An 18,704-nucleotide genomic window follows, 5' to 3' on the forward strand; every position below is an offset into this window, starting at 1 on the left:
CACACGAAATCGTACGTAAACATGCACGAAAACATGCACGAAAACGTACAATAATACATGGGGAAACGTACGTAAACACGGACAAAAACGTACGTAAGTACACAGGAAGACCTACGTAAACATCCACGAAAACGTATGTATGTACACACGAAAACGTACGTAAACATGCACGAAAACGTACAATAATACACGGGAAAACGTACGTAAACACGGACAAAAACGTACGTAAGAACACAGGAAGACGTGCGTAAACATGCACAAAAACGTACAATAATACACGGGAAAACGTACGTAAGCACGGACAAAAATGTATGTAAGTACACAGTAAGACGTACATAAACATGCACGAAAACGTATGTATATACACACAAAATCGTACGTAAACATGCACGAAAACGTACAATAATACACAGGAAAACGTACGTAAACACAGACAAAAACGTACGTAAGTACACAGGAAGACGTACGTAATCATCCACGAAAACGTATGTATATACACACAAAAACGTACATAAACATGCACAAAAACGTACAATAATACACGGGAAAACATACGTAAACACGGACAAAAACGTATGTAAGTACACAGGGAGACGTACATAAACATGCACGAAAACGTATGTATATACACACGAAATCGTACGTAAACATGCACAAAAACGTACAATAATACACGGGAAAACGTACGTAAACACGGACAAAAACGTACGTGAGTACACAGGAAGACGTACGTAAACATTCACGAAAACGTATGTATATACACACAAAAACGTACGTAAACATGCACAAAAACGTACAATAATACACGGGAAAACGTACGTAAACTCGGACCGTGTGCCCTGCTGGCAACCAGTTCAGGGTGTCCCCTGCCCACTGCCCGATGATTGCTGGGATGGCCTCCAGCACCCCCGCGACCCTACTGAGGATAAGCGGTGCAGCTAATGAGATGAGATGAGATATTTTTTGCACACTAAAAAGAAAACAAGTTCTGTGATTTTTGCATCGATCCAAGGAGAACCCAATTATAAGGCGCACCTTCGAATTTCTGATGGATTTGTTTTTTTTTTTAAGCGTGGCTTACTGTATAGGAAATACAGTAAAGTCCTTTTTAACCTGTATTTATGGGGTTGTTTTTTTCTTGTTTTATTATACAATAAAAATATGACTCTAGAAAAATGAAAAAATAGAACAATTCAAGAACTTGTGATGATTTATATTCAAGGTTCGATCGTTCGATTGTTTGCGAGTCGGACAAGATTTTTCCTTTTATAAAATGTTCAAAATAATAATGATAATACTATATATACGGTATACATCCATCCATCCATCCATTATCTGGACTGCTTATCCTCAGTAGGGTCGCGGGGGTGCTGGAGCCCATCCCAGCCATCTCCGGGCAATGGGCAGGGGACACCCTGAACTGGTCTCAGGGCACACAGGGACAGACAATTCGCTCGCTCATTCACACCTAGGGAGAATTTGATTTTGGTTAGGCCAATCAACCTGACATGCATGTTTTTGGAACGTGGGAGTAAACCGGAGTGCCTGGAGGAAACCCACGCAAGCACGGGAAGAACATGCAAACCCCGCACAGAAAGGTTTGATTTGAACCCATGACCTCAGAATTGTGCCGCACACGCGCTATATATTGTAGGCAGAAAAGAAGCAAGTCTCGTAATTTTGGCAGTGATCCACTTTTAAAGGAACATTTACAAATTTACTTAACCACTGCATTGAAGTACTAACACACCCAAAGGGCTTAATACAGAGCCTTGTGGAACGCCATCACCCCCATGATAAATGTTGCTACTTTCGGAAGTCCATTTCGCCGTAGGGTACGCTTAGAGAGGAACTTTATCGCAACACTCAAAAAAGGGAACCTGCTAATTTTCGAAACCCTTTCTGTCGCAAACTCTCGATCCGCCGCTTCCCGTGTCCACAATGTTGCGGCCAAATGTGAAATATTAGCGCGCTTATCAAGGCCGGCATTCGGTGGTGCTCAAGATTGTCTGCCGTGTGTGCGTTCATGCTAGGCCTGGTCCAGCGCTGCGTGATCATCCAGAGGGATGAAAACGGATTCGGGCTGACGGTGAGCGGAGACAACCCCGTGTTTGTGCAGCTGGTCAAGGAAGGTGAGGGTCTTCGAAGAGCAATGTTCCCTGTAATTTTCCTTGGGTCTGAGCGTTCACACAAAGTCGGTGAGCAACGCTTGAAACAACAGTGAGCAACGGCAATCCCAAGTGTGGCAACCAAGTCATTATCAAACATGTCCAAAACTTGACATCATGTTACATTTTGCTGAGTTTCCGGGAATGCAAAAAAAAAATTTCACTTTTGAATGAATTGACTCATGTACGATTGCAAAGGTTGTACGTCCTACAAACTTCTTCTTCACAAGATTTTCATTTCTTTTTTTTCTTGGTATCTTGGTATCATAATACTAACATTTTGGGGGGCTTATTGAGTCGGTTGCACGATACAGAACTGTGTTTTATCACATTTTTGAGTGGAAGTACAATGTTGGCAACAAGATTCACTTGATATAATTGGAAATGATTTGAATGCAACACAAACTTTTTCTTCTTTTTCCCTGTGTTTTTCAATTTTTTTGAATTCCTTTAAAAAAAATCTCATTGTGTTTATTTTTTCCTAGCTGTTACTTTTTTCTTTTTGTTCTCTATTTACTTTTTTTCCCTTGTTTTTTTCTTTTCTTTTTTTCTTTTTTTTCTGAATTTTTCCTTCTTTTTTCTCTCCCTTTTGTTTCTTTTTTTCTCAGCTTTTCACGACTTTTTCATTTTGGTATTTTTTTCTTTTTTGTTCTTTCTTTAAGTCATTTTGTGCACAATTTTACATAATATTTGGTCGTGTAGGGATTAAAGAAGCAAAAACAACCTGATGAGCCGTTCGGGACCCGAAAGAGCCGGTTCTTTTTAGTGAGCCAAGCCGGTTCTCGAAAAACTCTACTGACTTTACTCAACTTCGTTCTACTTTGACCTTGACTTCCAAATACCGCATTTAGAACACAGCGTCAGGGGAACCCGTGTATTTTGACCTTCATGCACTGTAACTTTGACTTAATTCGCTTCTTAATTAGTAATTTCGAGCCCTGATTTTTGTGAGCTGGCTAGATTTTCTTGTGCGCTGAGAATGTGCGGGAATGTGCTTAGAGGGAACATTGCCGATGACACACGTGCAACGTCGCCGAAACTCGCAACTAACGATTTTCTTCATCGGCCACGGATCGCTCGATTATTTCTTCCAATCATCGACGAATCGGATACCTTGAAGACATTTCATTTCTACCTCCTTATTCAAATATTGAAGTTTTGAACGGATAGAAAAACAGTGCACAAAACAACAGGAGATACCATAATATAAAACAATTATATAAAATACCATTCATTTGACTTCATCTGTAGTATTTTTTCATCCACAACAAAGATATCAAAATGTTGTTAGGAATTAAATATATTAAAAATGTAGCGTTTACCAAATTGTTCGAGTTAGTTATCTGACGCCATTAACCAAACATAACCAACCTTCAACAATGCACGCTCGTTTCTTGATGGAAATTATGGACAAGAGACCGGCATTTCCACACGGGGGCAGATTTAATTTCTTAAACAATTTAACCTCTCTTGATCTCCCGCTTCTCCTCTCTCGGCCCACGTTTTTTCCGCAAGCTGGTGTGCCGGCTTCTCCCATGGGCGTGCCAGGAAAGCCCCCACGTGGGCTCCACAGCTCCACCACCTCGCCTCGATGTCTGGAAAAACTCAAAACAACTTCTCCAAACAATGCCTGCCGTCCTGCCTCAGTCTTGTTATCAACAGAACTAGACAAAACAATCCGCATTCGGATCAGCGTGACCTGTCATTCAACTTAAGCCTACTCGGTGAAAATCTTCATTGCGCTGAATAAATGTAACTTGTATTTAATCGCATAAAATCCTTTATAGTAAAATGTATAAAATCCTTCATTACACACAAAAATGTACGTAAACATGCACAATAATGTACGCAAACACGTACAAAAACATACGTAACTCCACAAAATGTACGTAAACATATAAAACATGTAATTACACACAAAAGTGTACATTAACACACTCAATAATGTACTTAAACAGATACAACTTATGTTTCTTTTTGTGAAAAGACAGACAAGAGACCGGCATTTCCACACGGGGGCAGATTTAATTTCTTAAACCAATTAACTAAGTGAATTCCATCGAATTAGCCGAATTATCGTCGCCCGATTCTTCGTCGAGCCTCTCTCTCGATTGTCCCTCTCGATCGATTTTCTCCGATCTTCTGAAGTTCTTCTCTCGACCCACGTCTCTCTCCCAAGCTGGCGTGTCGGCTCCTCCCATGAGCGGGCCAGGAACGTCCATGTGGGCTCTACTTCGTCGCCTCGATGTCTGGACCCCTGCGTCACGAAGGCCCCTCTTGCGCTGTAAAGCCCTGATTATCATATCAGCCCTTGTCCCAGTTCCCAATGACCTGCCCCACTGCTCAGCCAGTGAATATCTTTTGCATTAAATGTAATTTGTATTTGATCGTACAAAATCCTTTGTAGTCAAATGTATGAAATCCTTCAATGTAAACCCACTTTTTTGAGTATGATACACATTCTGAATATGAAAATGATGTATAATATACTTAACAATCTGAACCCTGAGTCAAACATGTCTTCATTATTATTTTTCTTTTATTCTCTTGACTTATTTTATGTTATGTTAGGTTAGGTTCTAGCACTTTCTGTTCTGTTCTGTCGCCTTAAAAATGGTTAACTTTGTTTCATGATGAAACGGTCAAACAATACAAAGTTAAAACTTTCATGCCTATTTTGATTGTAATGATGCAATGTTCAATAAAAAAATTATAAATGGTCTTGGCGCCCTCTGCTGGACCCAAGTAGTGCTACAACTCTCAGCTTCATAACGGAATTGTGTGCACTTTAATGTTACATATTTAGGGGCTCATAAATCACTTCATACATCAAATCAGCGATGTCATTTGTTGTCAACGCTTTTAATAATCAAAATGGATTTTATTGATGAGTTGTTGCAGCCCTACTTGCAGGCGTAAAGAGTCTTTCATACTTATTGTCCTGTCGTAGATGGAGCCGCAATGCGAGCAGGCGTCCAAAGTGGTGACAGGATCATTAAGGTAAGTAAGTGTTTGGTAACGCTCGCAAAAAGAAATTCTTACCTCTTCGGAAGAAAATTCTGTTATTTTAAAGGGACACTGTGAAACTTTGGAGCATTAAATGCCGCTGTAGCCTGTTGTGCTGCCAAAAACGAAGAAAAATAGAAAGAGATTATTTTTCTTGTCATTTTTTTCTTCCCGGCCCTTTTGAAGGTTTTCAGGTTTTGGGACACTATTTGTGACTCTGCAAAAAAAAGATTCACATTGGATTTTTTCTTTTGATGGTACTGGATAAATTGGAAAATTGGCTTTAAATTTCTTAAAGTGCTTGATTTTTGCCATGAAAAAGGTATGCCAACCCGGATTTATGTTCAGGGTTGGGTAGGGTTACTTTAACTGGATTACTTTCAATGACTTTTGGATGACTCCAATACCAAATATGCTAAGAAAAGACAAAAGAAACTCAATATGAATAAAATGACTCAATTTTGTGCAGGCTTGGGGAGTAACGGCAAAAATGATGTTGGCAAGCTATTTGGATTGATTTTCATTTTGTTTCTGTCGCATTTGATGTTCGTTTTGCCGGAGATCAAAGAGATCAAAGCCAGGAGAGAAAGCTTACCACGTGTTGTGAGTCATCATTTTATTCATATTTAGTTTCTTTTGTATTTTATTAGCATATTTGGTATTGGAGTCATCCAAAAGTCATTGAAAGTAATCTAGTTAAAGTAACCCTACCCAACCCTGCTGAATAGCTATAAATATTGCCCGACTCACAATTATTTGAGAAGTGAAAGGGCCTAGAATGGAGCCCTGTGTTACTCCATAATACCGCTATGTGCAAATTCAATTTACCAAATTTTCTGTGCTATAATGTAAACCAGAAATGTGGTCAATAAAATGGGAAATACATAAATACAACAAAATAAGATTCAGATTCAGATTTACTTTATTGTCATTCTTGTACAGATGTATACAGAACGAAATGTCGATACATCTGACCCGCACAGTTTCCTTGAATGTACAGATATAAATAAAATGTTGTATTGAGTTGGAGTATTGAAGTACTAATAATATACTAAATAATTATAGCTATGTATAGTATGATACAGTAGTGCAAAGAGTGCGAGAGGAGCAGCTCACCAGATGTGCAAAATGGGCAGTCAGGTAAACAAATATGCAAAATGTTTAACTTTTTTTATAGGAATCAATTCATTTTGGTTGTGAAACAGTATTTTTCTATTTTTTACGTTTTTTTTTAATATATTTTATTTTATATTTTCTTATTTTATAGTTTTTTTTTTCATCCAAACTCACTCTTACTGTAGTTTTAATTCCATGCGCATTATAGTCCGCTGAGATTTTATTTTATTTTTATTTTTTTTCGAAAATGATGTTAAGAAGTTTTTAGTTGCGTAGACACTCAAAATGGCAGACCGGCGGTGCAGTGGTCAGCGCGTGTGCGGCACAGTTCTAAGGTCTTGGGAACCTCCTGTGTGGGTTCAAATCCAGCTACCGGACTTCCTGTGCGGAGTTTGTATGTTCTCCCCGTGCTTGCGTGGGTTTCCTCCGGGTACTCCGGTTTCCTCCCACATTCCAAAAAACATGCAGGTTAATTGGCCGGTCCAAATTGTCCCTGTGTGAATGAGCGAGTTGTCTGTCCCTGTGTGCCCTGCAATTGGCTGGCAACCAGTTCAGGGTGTCCCCTGCCCACTGCCCGATGATTGCTGGGATGGGCTCCAGCACCCCCGCGACCCTACTGAGGATAAGCGGTGCAGCTAATCAGATGAGAGGCACTCAAAATAAGGAGTCAAAACATCAATGGATTCCAAAGTGGCAAGGAAAACGGTTTAATGAAATCTCCTAGGTTAGAAAAGCAGATCCGTCCGAAAGGATGTAGATATCAAAGAACAGCGACACGAATGGGCACTATAGTTGACGCATCCTATGCGATCTCCTATTTCTTTTAGGTGAACGGGACGTTAGTCACGCATTCAAACCACACGGAGGTCGTAAAGCTGATCAAATGTAAGTACTTGCGTGTGTCGCGTTCCAACTGTTCCGTCATTTCCTTTTGATATCCAACGGATGTCCGATCTCAGCCGGGTCCTACGTGGCACTCACCGTGCTGGGCAGACCCCCGGGTCTTCCTCACGTCCACTTGGAGGAAGATGACGACGAAGACACGGTAGACGAAGAAGAAGAAGACGGCGACAGTGACCGATCTCTGCGAAATTCCCCGGGCGGAAAGCGACGCGGCAGCGCCCCCTGGATCCCTGAAACGCACTCACCTGCTTCTCAGCTCGACAGGGTAAGCGCACGATGTTGGGAATAAAGCGCTGTGTTACTGTGTTTAATTTTGTGTCACTTGCAAGTGAAACCATCACATACAACTGTAAAAATGAGTAAACGATGTAAACACTGATGCATTATAGGTCATGTAGTCTTTTTGTTATGACGCACAAGACATTACATAGAGAGAGGGACCGGATATATGACTTCATATTGTTTTACTGTTGACTTTTGTTGTGGGTAAAATATTTGAAGTGCAGTTGCCTATTTCTACTTGACCAGTTGTCTCAGGTCGTGAGAGTTATTTTTTACACCGTAGTATGAAATGCATTCAGGTATTTACTCGGTTACCTTTTGGAAAAAGTATTGAGTCACTAAAACTTAATACTTTTTGAAAGTAACGTGCCCAACACTGGTGATGACCAATCGGTCGAATTATTTAATGTCTTAGGACAATGCTTGTACATAACACAACCCTACGCTACTGTTCAAAAGTTATGGGTCACTTTGAAATGTCCTCCTTACATTGCAACTGTCATACATGACGATTTTGTCATGCAATATCTACTCGGGTGTACGGAAGCCCAAGTGTGCCATCATTGACATTTGACATATTTTCCATTATTCTTTCTACATGGTTCGTTTGGGTGCTTGAAATCCTTGAAAATGTTTGAATTTTAATGTTGTGTTTTCAATGATTGGAAAGTGCTTGAATTTTGTGTGAGGTGCTTGTAAGTGCTTGAAATTAGTGCCATATTTCACAAGAAGTCTGCTTAAAAATCACGCCGACACTGCTCTCTGGGGGCCATCGCGTTTCTTCCATCGTGAATAACGGCTGCTGGCATTTGTATGTCTGGCATTGTCATGCTAAGCATCATCACCCCCACATCCCCTTCACGTGGCGGAATTCATGTCAGTTCATAAAAATGAACTTTTAATTATTATAAACTCTTTATAATTTTTATTAACAAAGTCAGTGTTCTGGTTTGCCCGCGTCCCTGCGTCCTAGACGAATCATTTTTACTGGGGACAGATAGTGTCGAATCAACCTGCGTCCCCGGTACGCAACTTTATTGACAGAAAATTGTCATTATTACCCGATTTTTTTTTAACAAAGATTTACCGCACTCCAAACTTTTCGTCAGGTAGATCCGGCAGATGTTGTTTTGGTCTCGCGGTCCGAGGTTTCGTCTGCACGCGGATCTCCAGTTGTGTGGTGAAAAGTCCGTCTCTTTTTAGAGACCCGGCTTTTTCGGCTCAACTCATTCAAGAGAGCCGGCTCTCAAATGGCTCACTTGCTTTGATGCATTATATTACGAATGATGATGTTGTATCAAGAAGTTAAGAAAAAGAGGAAGTATAAAAGGAGAACATGAAAAAAGACAGGTTTGTGGTTATCCCTTTAATCAATAATTGAATGCAGAAAATGAATTCATAATTTGAATAAGAAAATTCTACTTAATTCTATTTGCATGTATTTTTTCCTTCTACAGTGAACGTCCAAGCGACTTCATTTTTGAACTTTTTTATAATAAACCTCATTCATGTCGAGCAACTCAGTATCTCACAACAAAATGTTCATTAACAATATGCCCTGCGATTGGCTGGCAACCAGTTCAGGGTGTCCCCTGCCCACTGCACGGAGATGGCTGGGATGGGCTCCAGCCCCCCCGCGACCCTAATGAGGATAAGCGGTACAGCTAATGAGATGAGATGAGATAACAAAACACATGTACAATATAACGTGTTAAACTACATAAATAAACACGTTGAAAAAAAAATATGGTGTAAGATTTGCTCAGGTATGCTCGGGTCAACATTTGAACTTAAATGCGCTGAAACATTTGATTTTGTCTGGAGAGCGGGTTTGGCGCTTTTGTCAAATATTCTCAATAGAAATCAATCTTTTGAAGGTATCGTCTCGGCAACCCATGCGTAACAATCAACTCTCGATTGAAAATTTGATCCGTATGTACTGATGAAAAGAGGTTACAACCCCTATATACTCTGAAATACGAGTTAACAATACTACTTTACAGGATGAATCAACAAACACTGAAACTGAAGAAGTGGACGGAACCATTTCATCACCCGCTGATGACAACAGTGAGGGGCTAAGTTGCAACAGGACTCAGGTTAGCATTTAGATTTATTTTTTCACCGTTTTTTTTTTTTTTAGTTCAATAAGAAAAAAAAATCGAATTGGGCACTGTCAGGTATGTTAAAAATCTTTTTTTTTTCTCCTAACATGAGAAAACCTTTGAACTTACTTAAAATTCATTTTCTTATTTTAGCATAAAAACATTCTGAAATCAGAGTGAAATAACAAAACCAATACTTAAAATAACCAAAAATGTTTGTGATGATTTTTAAGATTTTTCATCTTGCTGTGCTCTTATTATTTTAACGTACAGAATTTATTTTTTCTTACGTCAAATTATTTCCGGTGGGAAAATCTATGAATTCCCAAATATTTAAAAAAAGAAAACATTATTATATTATATTTATTTGTATAGACAGATGTGAATGGCGAAGGATAGTTAATAATGACTGATGGATGCATATGATACGGAAGGGGTAAACCAGCCCTTGTTATGCTGTAGGCTCAATGTTCGGTGTCAGGTTGGGAAGAGCGAAGTGGAACGAATGTAATGTAATAGTGTGTGTGAGAGTGTATAGTAGTGTGTGTGTGTGTGTTGGAGTATAGTAGTATATCTGTATATCATTTTCGTATTTTACCATAAAACACTCTGAAATCAGAGTGAAATAACAAAACCAATACTTAAAATAAGCAAAAATGTTTGTGATGATTTTTAAGATTTTTCATCTTGCTATGCTCTTATTATTCTAACGTACAGAATTTATTTTTTCTTACGTCAAATTATTTTTGGTGGGAAAATCTATGAATTCCCGAATATTAAAAAAAAAGATTATTAATTTTTTACTTATTTGTATAGACATATGTTAATGCCGAAGGATAGTTAATAATGACTGATGGATGCATATGATACGGAAGGGGTAAACCAGCCCTTGATATGCTGTAGGCTTAATGTTCGGTGTCAGGTTGGGAATAGCGAAGTGGAACGAATGTAATGTAATAGCGTGTGTGAGAGTGTATAGTAGTGTGTGTGTGTGTGTGTGTGTGTGTGTGTTGGAGTATAGTAGTATATCTGTATATCATTTGCGTATTTTACCATAAAACACTCTGAAATCAGAATGAAATAACAAAACCAATACTTAAAATAAGCAAAAATGTTTGTGATGATTTTTAAGATTTTTCATCTCACTGTGCTCTTATTATTTTAACGTACAGAATTTATTTTTTCTTACGTCAAATTATTTTCGCTGGGAAAATCTATGAATTCCCAAATATTAAAAAAATATATATTATATGAGCGAGAGAATGTCATTTTATTTATTTGTATAGACAGATGTGAATGTTAACATCCATGAGTACTTCCGCGAATATGAGTGCGTCGCGTGTCAACCTTTGTCTACCATCACGATATAAAAAAGAGGAAGTGAGCGTGTACCTGCTGCTCTTTAGTAACAATGTCCCGAGTACTCTAGATCACTGGTGTCAAACAGGCGGCCCGCGGGCCAGATCAGGCCCGCTGAGGGATTGAATCCGGCCCGCGAAACAACACTCAGAGAAGCGCAAGAGAAAAACAAGCTGCAGGTTGAAATATGTCAACTCACAAAGACACTGTACTTGTATTTATTTCTGTCTCTCTCTGTCTCTCTCTCTCTCTCTCTTTTCCACCCCTTTCTCCCACTCTTTCTCTGTCTCTTTCACTCTCTGTGTCTCTCGTTTTCTCTTCCTTTGTTGCTCTTTGTCTCTTTCGCTCTCTGTCTTTTAACCTCTTTTGCTCTAACTTCCTTTTTTCCTTTTCTCTCTTTTCTCTTTCTCTCTTCCTACCCTTTGCGCTTTCTTTTCTCTTTTCTCTCCTGTCTTTCTATTTCTCTCTGGATTTCTTTCTTCCTCTCCCTTTCTTTTCCCCCCTCTCACAACCTTTTATCTCTTTTTTATCTCACGCTCTCTCCCTCTTTCTCTTATTCCTTTATCTCTCTATTTCTTTTTTTCGGCCCCCGACAGAATGTTTGTTGTATCGTGTGGCCCCTGAGTTCAAATGAGTTTGACACCCCTGCTCTAGATGGTCTTGAAATAAGCATGCTTCTGCTTTGAAAAATCCCCCAGAATTCCCCCAAACTAGACTAAACAATCCACTTAGCTTAATTGTTGCGTCCCGTCTGTGTTTGGATTAGCCGAGGAGGGCCGAGACCGCACCCGTCCTAGTATTTTATTTCCCTAGTACTACTATTCCATAGTCGCATTTTCTTTGTATTTCGGTCGTATTTCCGTAGTTTGTTTGAAGTATTTCTATAGTAATTTTGTTGTATATCTATAGTTTTTTATTGCTGTAGTTTTATTTCTGTAGTATTTCCAATGTTTGTATCATCTTAGTATTTCTGTAGTATTTCCGTAGTATGTTTGTAGTTATTTATTCCCCCAAAAAAAAGTGTTTATCTGTAGACGTCCCATCTGTGTTTGGATTAGCCAAGGAGGGCCGAGACCGCACTCGTCCTAGTATTTTAGGTAGTATCGCTGTAGATTTATTTCAAAAGTATATCCCTAGTACTACTATTCCATAGTTACATTTTCTTTGTATTTCTGTCGTAAATCCATAGTTTGTTTGAAGTATTTCTATAGTAATTTTTTTGTATATCTTTAGCTTTTTATTGCTGTAGTTTTATTTCTGTAGTATTTCCAATGTTTGTATCATCTTAGTATTTCTGTAGTATTTCCTTAGTATGTTTGTAGTTATTTATTCTAAAAAAAAAAAGTGTTTATCTGTAGACGTCCCATCTGTGTTTGGATTAGCCGAGGAGGGCCGAGACCGCACCCGTCCTAGTATTTTAGGTAGTATCGCTGTAGCTTTATTTCAAAAGCATTTGCCTAGTACTACTATTCCTTAGTCGCATTTTCTTTGTATTTCGGTCGTATTTCCGTAGTTTGTTTGAAGTATTTCTATAGTATTTGTGTTGTATATCTATAGTTTTTTATTGCTGTAGTTTTATTTCTGTAGTATTTCCAATGTTTGCATTATTTTGTATCTTGTTTGTATCAAGTAATATTTCCGTAGTATGTTTGTAGTTATTTATGCTAAAAAAAAAGTGTTTATCTGTAGTATTTGGATAGATAGATAGATAGATAGATAGATACTTTATTCATCCCAGCAGGGGAATTCACATTTCCAGCAGCATCCCTGTGCTAAGAAACAATACAATAATAAAGCAAAAAGAATACAATATACAAATACCCAATGTGACGTGCTAATACCCACTGTAGCGTGTTCTATAAAGTATCTAGATAGTGCTACACAGAATACATATTGTAATAAAATTCGGTAATATGCAATGTAGGGGGTGTGGTTTAATGTGGGCCTTTACTCCGCCGGGTGGAGTTAAAGAGCCTCATGGCATGAGGAAGAAAAGATCTCTTCAGTCTGTCCGTAATACAAGACTGTGACAGCAGTCTGTCGCTGAAGCTGCTCTTCTGTAGCAGTATTTTTAGTAGTATTACTGTAGTTTTATTTCTTTTTATAAATGAAAAAAAGTAAAAACATGCAAAAGATCAGCAGCCTCTACGATTAAAAGATTGAAGGCACTCTACTTTGGAGCAATCGATGTCATTAAAATGAGTCCATATTCATTTTTCTACTTTTATACATACAGTACTTTCTTTCTTTATTTTGTCTTCCGAATGAAACTCCGTGATTACACCTCTAGAGTCCTTTTCAGGTTTGTAAACGAGTGTGACATTGAGGCGGAATGGCAGAATTCATGTCAGTTTCTAGCAGCCCATTGACACCAAAAGATCATAGATTGTCATGTCCTGCACGGTTGTCATGGCGCCCAGCTGGCCCCGCCCCTTGACACCGACTGACCTGCATTTCCTGCCAGATCGTTGTTTACCTTTGTTGAAAACTTGTTAATACCTGTTTATTCTTGTTGTGCTTGCTGGACTTTGTTGCACTTCGGTGTAACATTCTGAGAGATTCCTGCAAGTTCTGTTTAATCCTGTTAAATGCCTAGTCTGTAATTTTGCCTGCATTGGAGCCTGCTTTGTTTTGTTTTTGGTCCGTTTGTGTGTTGGACAACTTTTCTTTCTCAATTAAAGTGACAGATCGTCTACGTAAATGAGTTCCAACTTCCTGCTCCCCGACCCGTTTCAAGACAGTCCCGTTCCGTGACATAGATAGGACCAGCGCAAAATAGCAAAAGGCATTCGCTAGCAGCAAAATAGACTTTGTGTTAGTCATCAAAGTCAACACCAAAAAAACCTTTCTTTTCATCAATGCTAGATTTCTCCCTTTGAACGGACTGGAAAATGGACAAACTGGCATTTAAGACGGTGTACGAACCATGTATATTCCATACCTGTCTACCTGTACATTTTTGCCGTAAAAAGTAGGTTTATTATGCATTTTAAGACGTGTACGACGTACAAAAAAATCCGTACGGAAAAAAAAAATGATGGGTACCATCCGGTATACACCGACTATCACCAAACGGCAAATCAATCAATTCAAATGAGTTTGCCGCGGTAGCCTCTATCTCATCAATTCAGACGAGTTTGCCGCGGTAGCCTCTATCTCATCAAGTCAAACCAGTTCGCCGCGGTAGCCTCTATCTCGGTACCGTTTTTTTTCGTTGCAAACGAAGCGAGCGGTTTGATGCTACTGTGCGCATGCGTCAGCCGCCTGGGGATTTCCCATCATGCATCATTCCGTGGTAGTTGTGTAGTGAAAGGAAGTCCGTCTCTTTTTAGAGAACCGGCTTTTTCGGCTCAACTCATTCGAGAGAGCCGGCTCTCAAATGGCTCACTTGCTTTGATGGATTATATGACGAATTATGATGTTGTATAAAGAAGTTAAGAAAAAAGGAAGTATAAAAGGAGAAAATGAAAAAAGACAGGTTTGTGGTAATCCCTTTAATCAGTATATTACCAACAATAATTGAATGCAGAAAATGAATTCATAATTTGAATAAGAAAATGTATTATTCTACTTGATTCTATTTGCATGTATTTTTTCCTACTACAGTGAACGTCCAAGCGACTTCATTTTTGAACTTTTTTGATAATAAACCTCATTCATGTCGAGCAACTCCGTATCTCACAACAAAATATGAATTAACAATATATATGATTTAACGAAACACATGTACAACATAAGATGTTAAACGACATAAATAAACTCTTAAATGGAGCAATCTTTTCAATGTACACTCAGGAGCCGGGCGGTGTGTCTGTTGCGGGTAGCCCGCCGTACCTTTTAAACCCTCAGATTATCGGCGCGGAAGACGATTACTTTGACTCTCAGCAGGAGCAGGTACAGTACTTCATTACCAAGGTTGGGTAGGGTTACTTTAACTGGATTACTTTCAATGACTTTTGGATTACTCCAATACCAAATATGCTAATAAAAGACAAAATTTAGTGCAGGCTTGGGGAGTAACGGAGTACATGGAACGGCAAAAATGATGTCGGCAAGCTGTTTGGATTTATTTTCATTTTGTTTCTGTTGCATTTTATATTCGTTTTGCCGGAGATCAAAGAGATCAAAGCCAGGAGAGAAAGCTTACCACGTGTTGTGAGTCATCATTTGATTCATATTTAATTTATTTTGTCTTCTATTAGCATATTTGGTATTGGAGTAATCCAAAAGCAATTGAAAGTAATCAAGTTAAAGTAACCCTACCTAACCCTGCGAGTCTTTCTTCCCTCTCTATTACTATTTCTCTTTTTATATCTTGTTTCTCACGTTCTCTCTCTCTCTTTTTCTCTCTCTCCCTCCCTTTTTCTCCCACTCTGTCTCTGTCTCTTTCACTCTCTCTGTCTCTTCTTTTTCTCTTTGTTCCTCTTTGTCTCTTTCTCTTTTAGTCTTTTACCTTCTTTTGCTCTCTCTTCCTATTTTCCTTCTCTCTCTCTTTTCTCTCTCTCTCTCTCTCTCTCTCTCTCTCTCACTCTCTCTCACTCTCTTTCTCATTCTTGCTTTCCCCTTCTCTCTTTCCCCCTTTTCTTTTCTCTCCTTCTCTTTTCTATTTCTCTTTCGACGTCATTCTTTCTAGTTCTTTCTCAGGGTTGGGTAGGGTTACTTTAACTGGATTACTTTCAATGACTTTTGGATTACTCCAATACAAAATATGCAAATACAAGACAAAAGAAACTAAATATAAATAAAATGACTCGATTTTGTGCAGGCTTGGGGAGTAACGGAATACATGGAACGTCAAAAATGATGTTGGCAAACTGTTTGGATTGATTTTCATTTTGTTTCTGTCGCATTTAATGTTCGTTTTGCCGGAGATCAAAGCCAGTAGAGGAAGCTTACCACGTGTTGTGAGTCATCATTTGATTCCTATTTACTTTCTTTTGTCTTTTATCAGCATATTTGGTATTGGAGTCATCCAAAAGTCATCGAAAGTAATCAAGTTAAAGTAACCCTACCCAACCCTGTTCATGGCATTGTGTATATATATATATTTTTTAAACACGACTGTCTTTTTTTAGATCAACGGTCAGTGCAGCTGCTTCCAGAGCATGGACTCTCTCAAGTGTCGGCCCGCCCACCTCGCCGTCTTTCTTCATCACGTGGTTTCCCAGTTCGATCCCGCTCCTCTGGTACCGACGCCGGGATCGACCGTGGAATCGTTCATTGCCGTAGACCTGTTTTCACGTCATTTAGGTTTTTTGCGCGTTGCAGAAAAACATTCTTAGCCCAGTGTTCTGGTTTGCCGGCGTCCCTGCGTCCTAGACGCATGATTTTTGCTGGGGACGCATAGTCTCAAATCAACGTGCGTCCCCGGGACGCAAATTTTTTGACACCAAATTGTCATTATCATTTTTTAACAAAGATTTTCCGCACTCTACTAAACTTTTCGTCAGGCAGATCAGACCATTGTTGTTTTGGTCTCGCGGTTCGAGTTTTCATCTGCACGCCGATCTCGAGTTGTGTAGTGAAAAGTCAGTCTCTTTTTAGAGAACCGGCTTTTTCGGCTCAACTCATTAAAGAGCCGGCTCTCCAACGGCTCACTTGCTTTAATGCATTATATTAAGAATGATGATGTTGTATAAAGAAGTTAAGAAAAAAAGGAAGTATAAAAGGAGAAAATGAAAAAAGGTGATCCCTTTAATCAGTATATTACCAACAATAATTTGATGCGGAAAATGAATTAATAATTTGATGATTAAAACTGAATGAATATATAGATCTTTATTATATATTTGTCACCGATTTACAATTTCAACCTCGATAAGACTAAATTTTGGGGAGCCATATATCTCTGTTGGGACCCATAGATTTTTGAGCATGCGAGTCCCCGGGACCCATCACTTTTCAGAGGCAAAATGAACACTGTTAGCCCCTTGCAAATGCTAAGCGGTCTGCATTTCTGTAGCGCTTTTCAAGTCACCGAAGGCGCCTCGGGACCGAGAGATCCCAGGTTGGATTCCCGGCTCCTCTGAGACACTGAACCCCTACTGCCCTCGATAAGCTGCCGTCGCTATCTGTTTGTGAGCGTGTGAATAGTGTTGGGAATTAAATATTAAAATGTATCGTTTACCAAATTGTTCGAATGAGTTATCTGACTCCATTAACCAAACGCAACCTGCATTCACCCAACAATGCGCGCTCATTTCTTGATGGAAAAGATGGACAGGAAAAGCCGACATTTTCACACGGGGGCAGATTTAATTTCATAATTAATTTAAGTGTACTCCATCGAAATTAGTCGAATTTTGGCTCCACCACTTCGCCTCGATGTCTGGAAAACTCATAACAGCATAGCGTTTATCAAAACAATGCCTGCCGTCCTCCGTCATCAGAGCCTTTTCTGCGTCTGGATGCGCTGTTATCTTATCAGTCTTACTTATAACCCCGCCAGTGAATATCTTTGGGATTAAAGGTAATTTGTATTCGACCGTACAAAATCCTTTATAGTCAAATGTATAAAATCCTTCAATGGGTAAATGTGAAGCACATTGAAAAGCGCTTTAGGAGCTCTTAGGTGACTTGAAAAGCACTCTCTAAATGCAGACCATTTTCCAGTTTAGCATTTAATAACATTTCTGAATGCAGGCGGGAAAAAACGTCCGTCTTTTGCTCCGAACGAGTTCAAAAATCCCGAAAAGTCAATGTTACTTTCCCATTTTTCTCATTTGTTTTTAGCTTTGTTTTTTGTACGCGGATATTCACAAACAAAGCAGCTCCAAAGAAAGCCGGCGATTCTTCATGGAATTTCACTCTCTGTTTGTGGAGCGAACGGCGGTGAGATATTTTTATTTGATTCATATCTTATTTCTTTTATCGTTTTCGTTCTTAAAGGGGCAGTGTGGGGCAGGACCCGTCATTCTACCCTAATAACAAGCTGTGGCCCAAGTCAAGAAACAAATTAATCAATAAGGGGAATGTGTTGTTTAAACCAGTGATATATATACCTTATATATATATATATATATGTAAATATATATTCACCTTTTTTCCACCTTTAAAAAATAAAGACTAGTGTTAGAATTAAATATCAAAATGTACCGTTTACCAAATTGTTCGAATTATTTGTCTGACTTCATTAACCAAGCACAACTTACAACTTATTTATGCACGCTCGTTTCTTGAGGGAAAAGATGAACAGGAAAGCCGACATTTCCACACGGGGGCAGATTTCCCTAACAATTGAACTAAGTGTACTCCATCAAAAACGGCCGAATTGGTGACGTTGGAGTCGCTGGGAAGCCTTCTTCTCAAGTCCTTTAGCTTTCTCCTATTGGCCAACTTCTCCCCGCATAATGGCATGCCGACTCCTCCCATGGGCGTGCCAAGGAAGCCCCCTGGGCTTCACCCAGATGTCTGGGGTACTCAAAACAACACTGAGCGTTTCTACGTCATCAGGGCCTTTCTGCGTCAATAGCGTCTGGATGTGCTGATTATCTTATCACCCCATACGTCCCGTTCCCGCCGTTCCTGTAAACAACATTTTCCACCAGGGTGCCCTGACCTCGCACCACAACCCAGTCAGTGAATATCTTTTGCATTAAATGCAATTTGTATTCAATCGTATAAAATCCTTTATAGTCAAATGTATAAAATCCTTCACTAGCAAAACCGACTTCAATCACCTTAGATACTCTCATATAAGCCTACATCAAGCATTGGCGGCCCCCTAAAACTGCTTTGAAATAGCCAGAAATTCTATATATTGGTA

The 18,704-nt window shown here is 39.2% G+C and overlaps 1 protein-coding gene across 6 annotated transcripts in view; it reads left to right on the forward strand.

Annotated features, from left to right (window-relative positions):
• arhgef12b (Rho guanine nucleotide exchange factor 12b) overlaps nt 1–18,704 on the forward strand; it is an 84,870-nt gene that overhangs the window by 16,866 nt on the left and 49,300 nt on the right. For all 6 annotated transcript variants that reach the window (XM_088320559.1, XM_088320564.1, XM_088320561.1 and 3 more), the window contains exons 3-10: nt 2,034–2,132; nt 5,119–5,168; nt 7,118–7,175; nt 7,250–7,458; nt 9,479–9,574; nt 14,735–14,833; nt 16,015–16,125; nt 17,672–17,770. In XM_088320559.1, the coding sequence (XP_088176685.1) occupies nt 2,034–2,132; nt 5,119–5,168; nt 7,118–7,175; nt 7,250–7,458; nt 9,479–9,574; nt 14,735–14,833; nt 16,015–16,125; nt 17,672–17,770 (821 nt within the window). The remainder of the gene's footprint in view (nt 1–2,033; nt 2,133–5,118; nt 5,169–7,117; nt 7,176–7,249; nt 7,459–9,478; nt 9,575–14,734; nt 14,834–16,014; nt 16,126–17,671; nt 17,771–18,704) is intronic.

This window comes from Urocampus carinirostris, chromosome 17, assembly GCF_059441175.1.
Source record: "Urocampus carinirostris isolate Australia breed hairy pipefish chromosome 17, RoL_Ucar_1.0, whole genome shotgun sequence".
Lineage (NCBI taxonomy): Eukaryota > Metazoa > Chordata > Actinopteri > Syngnathiformes > Syngnathidae > Urocampus > Urocampus carinirostris.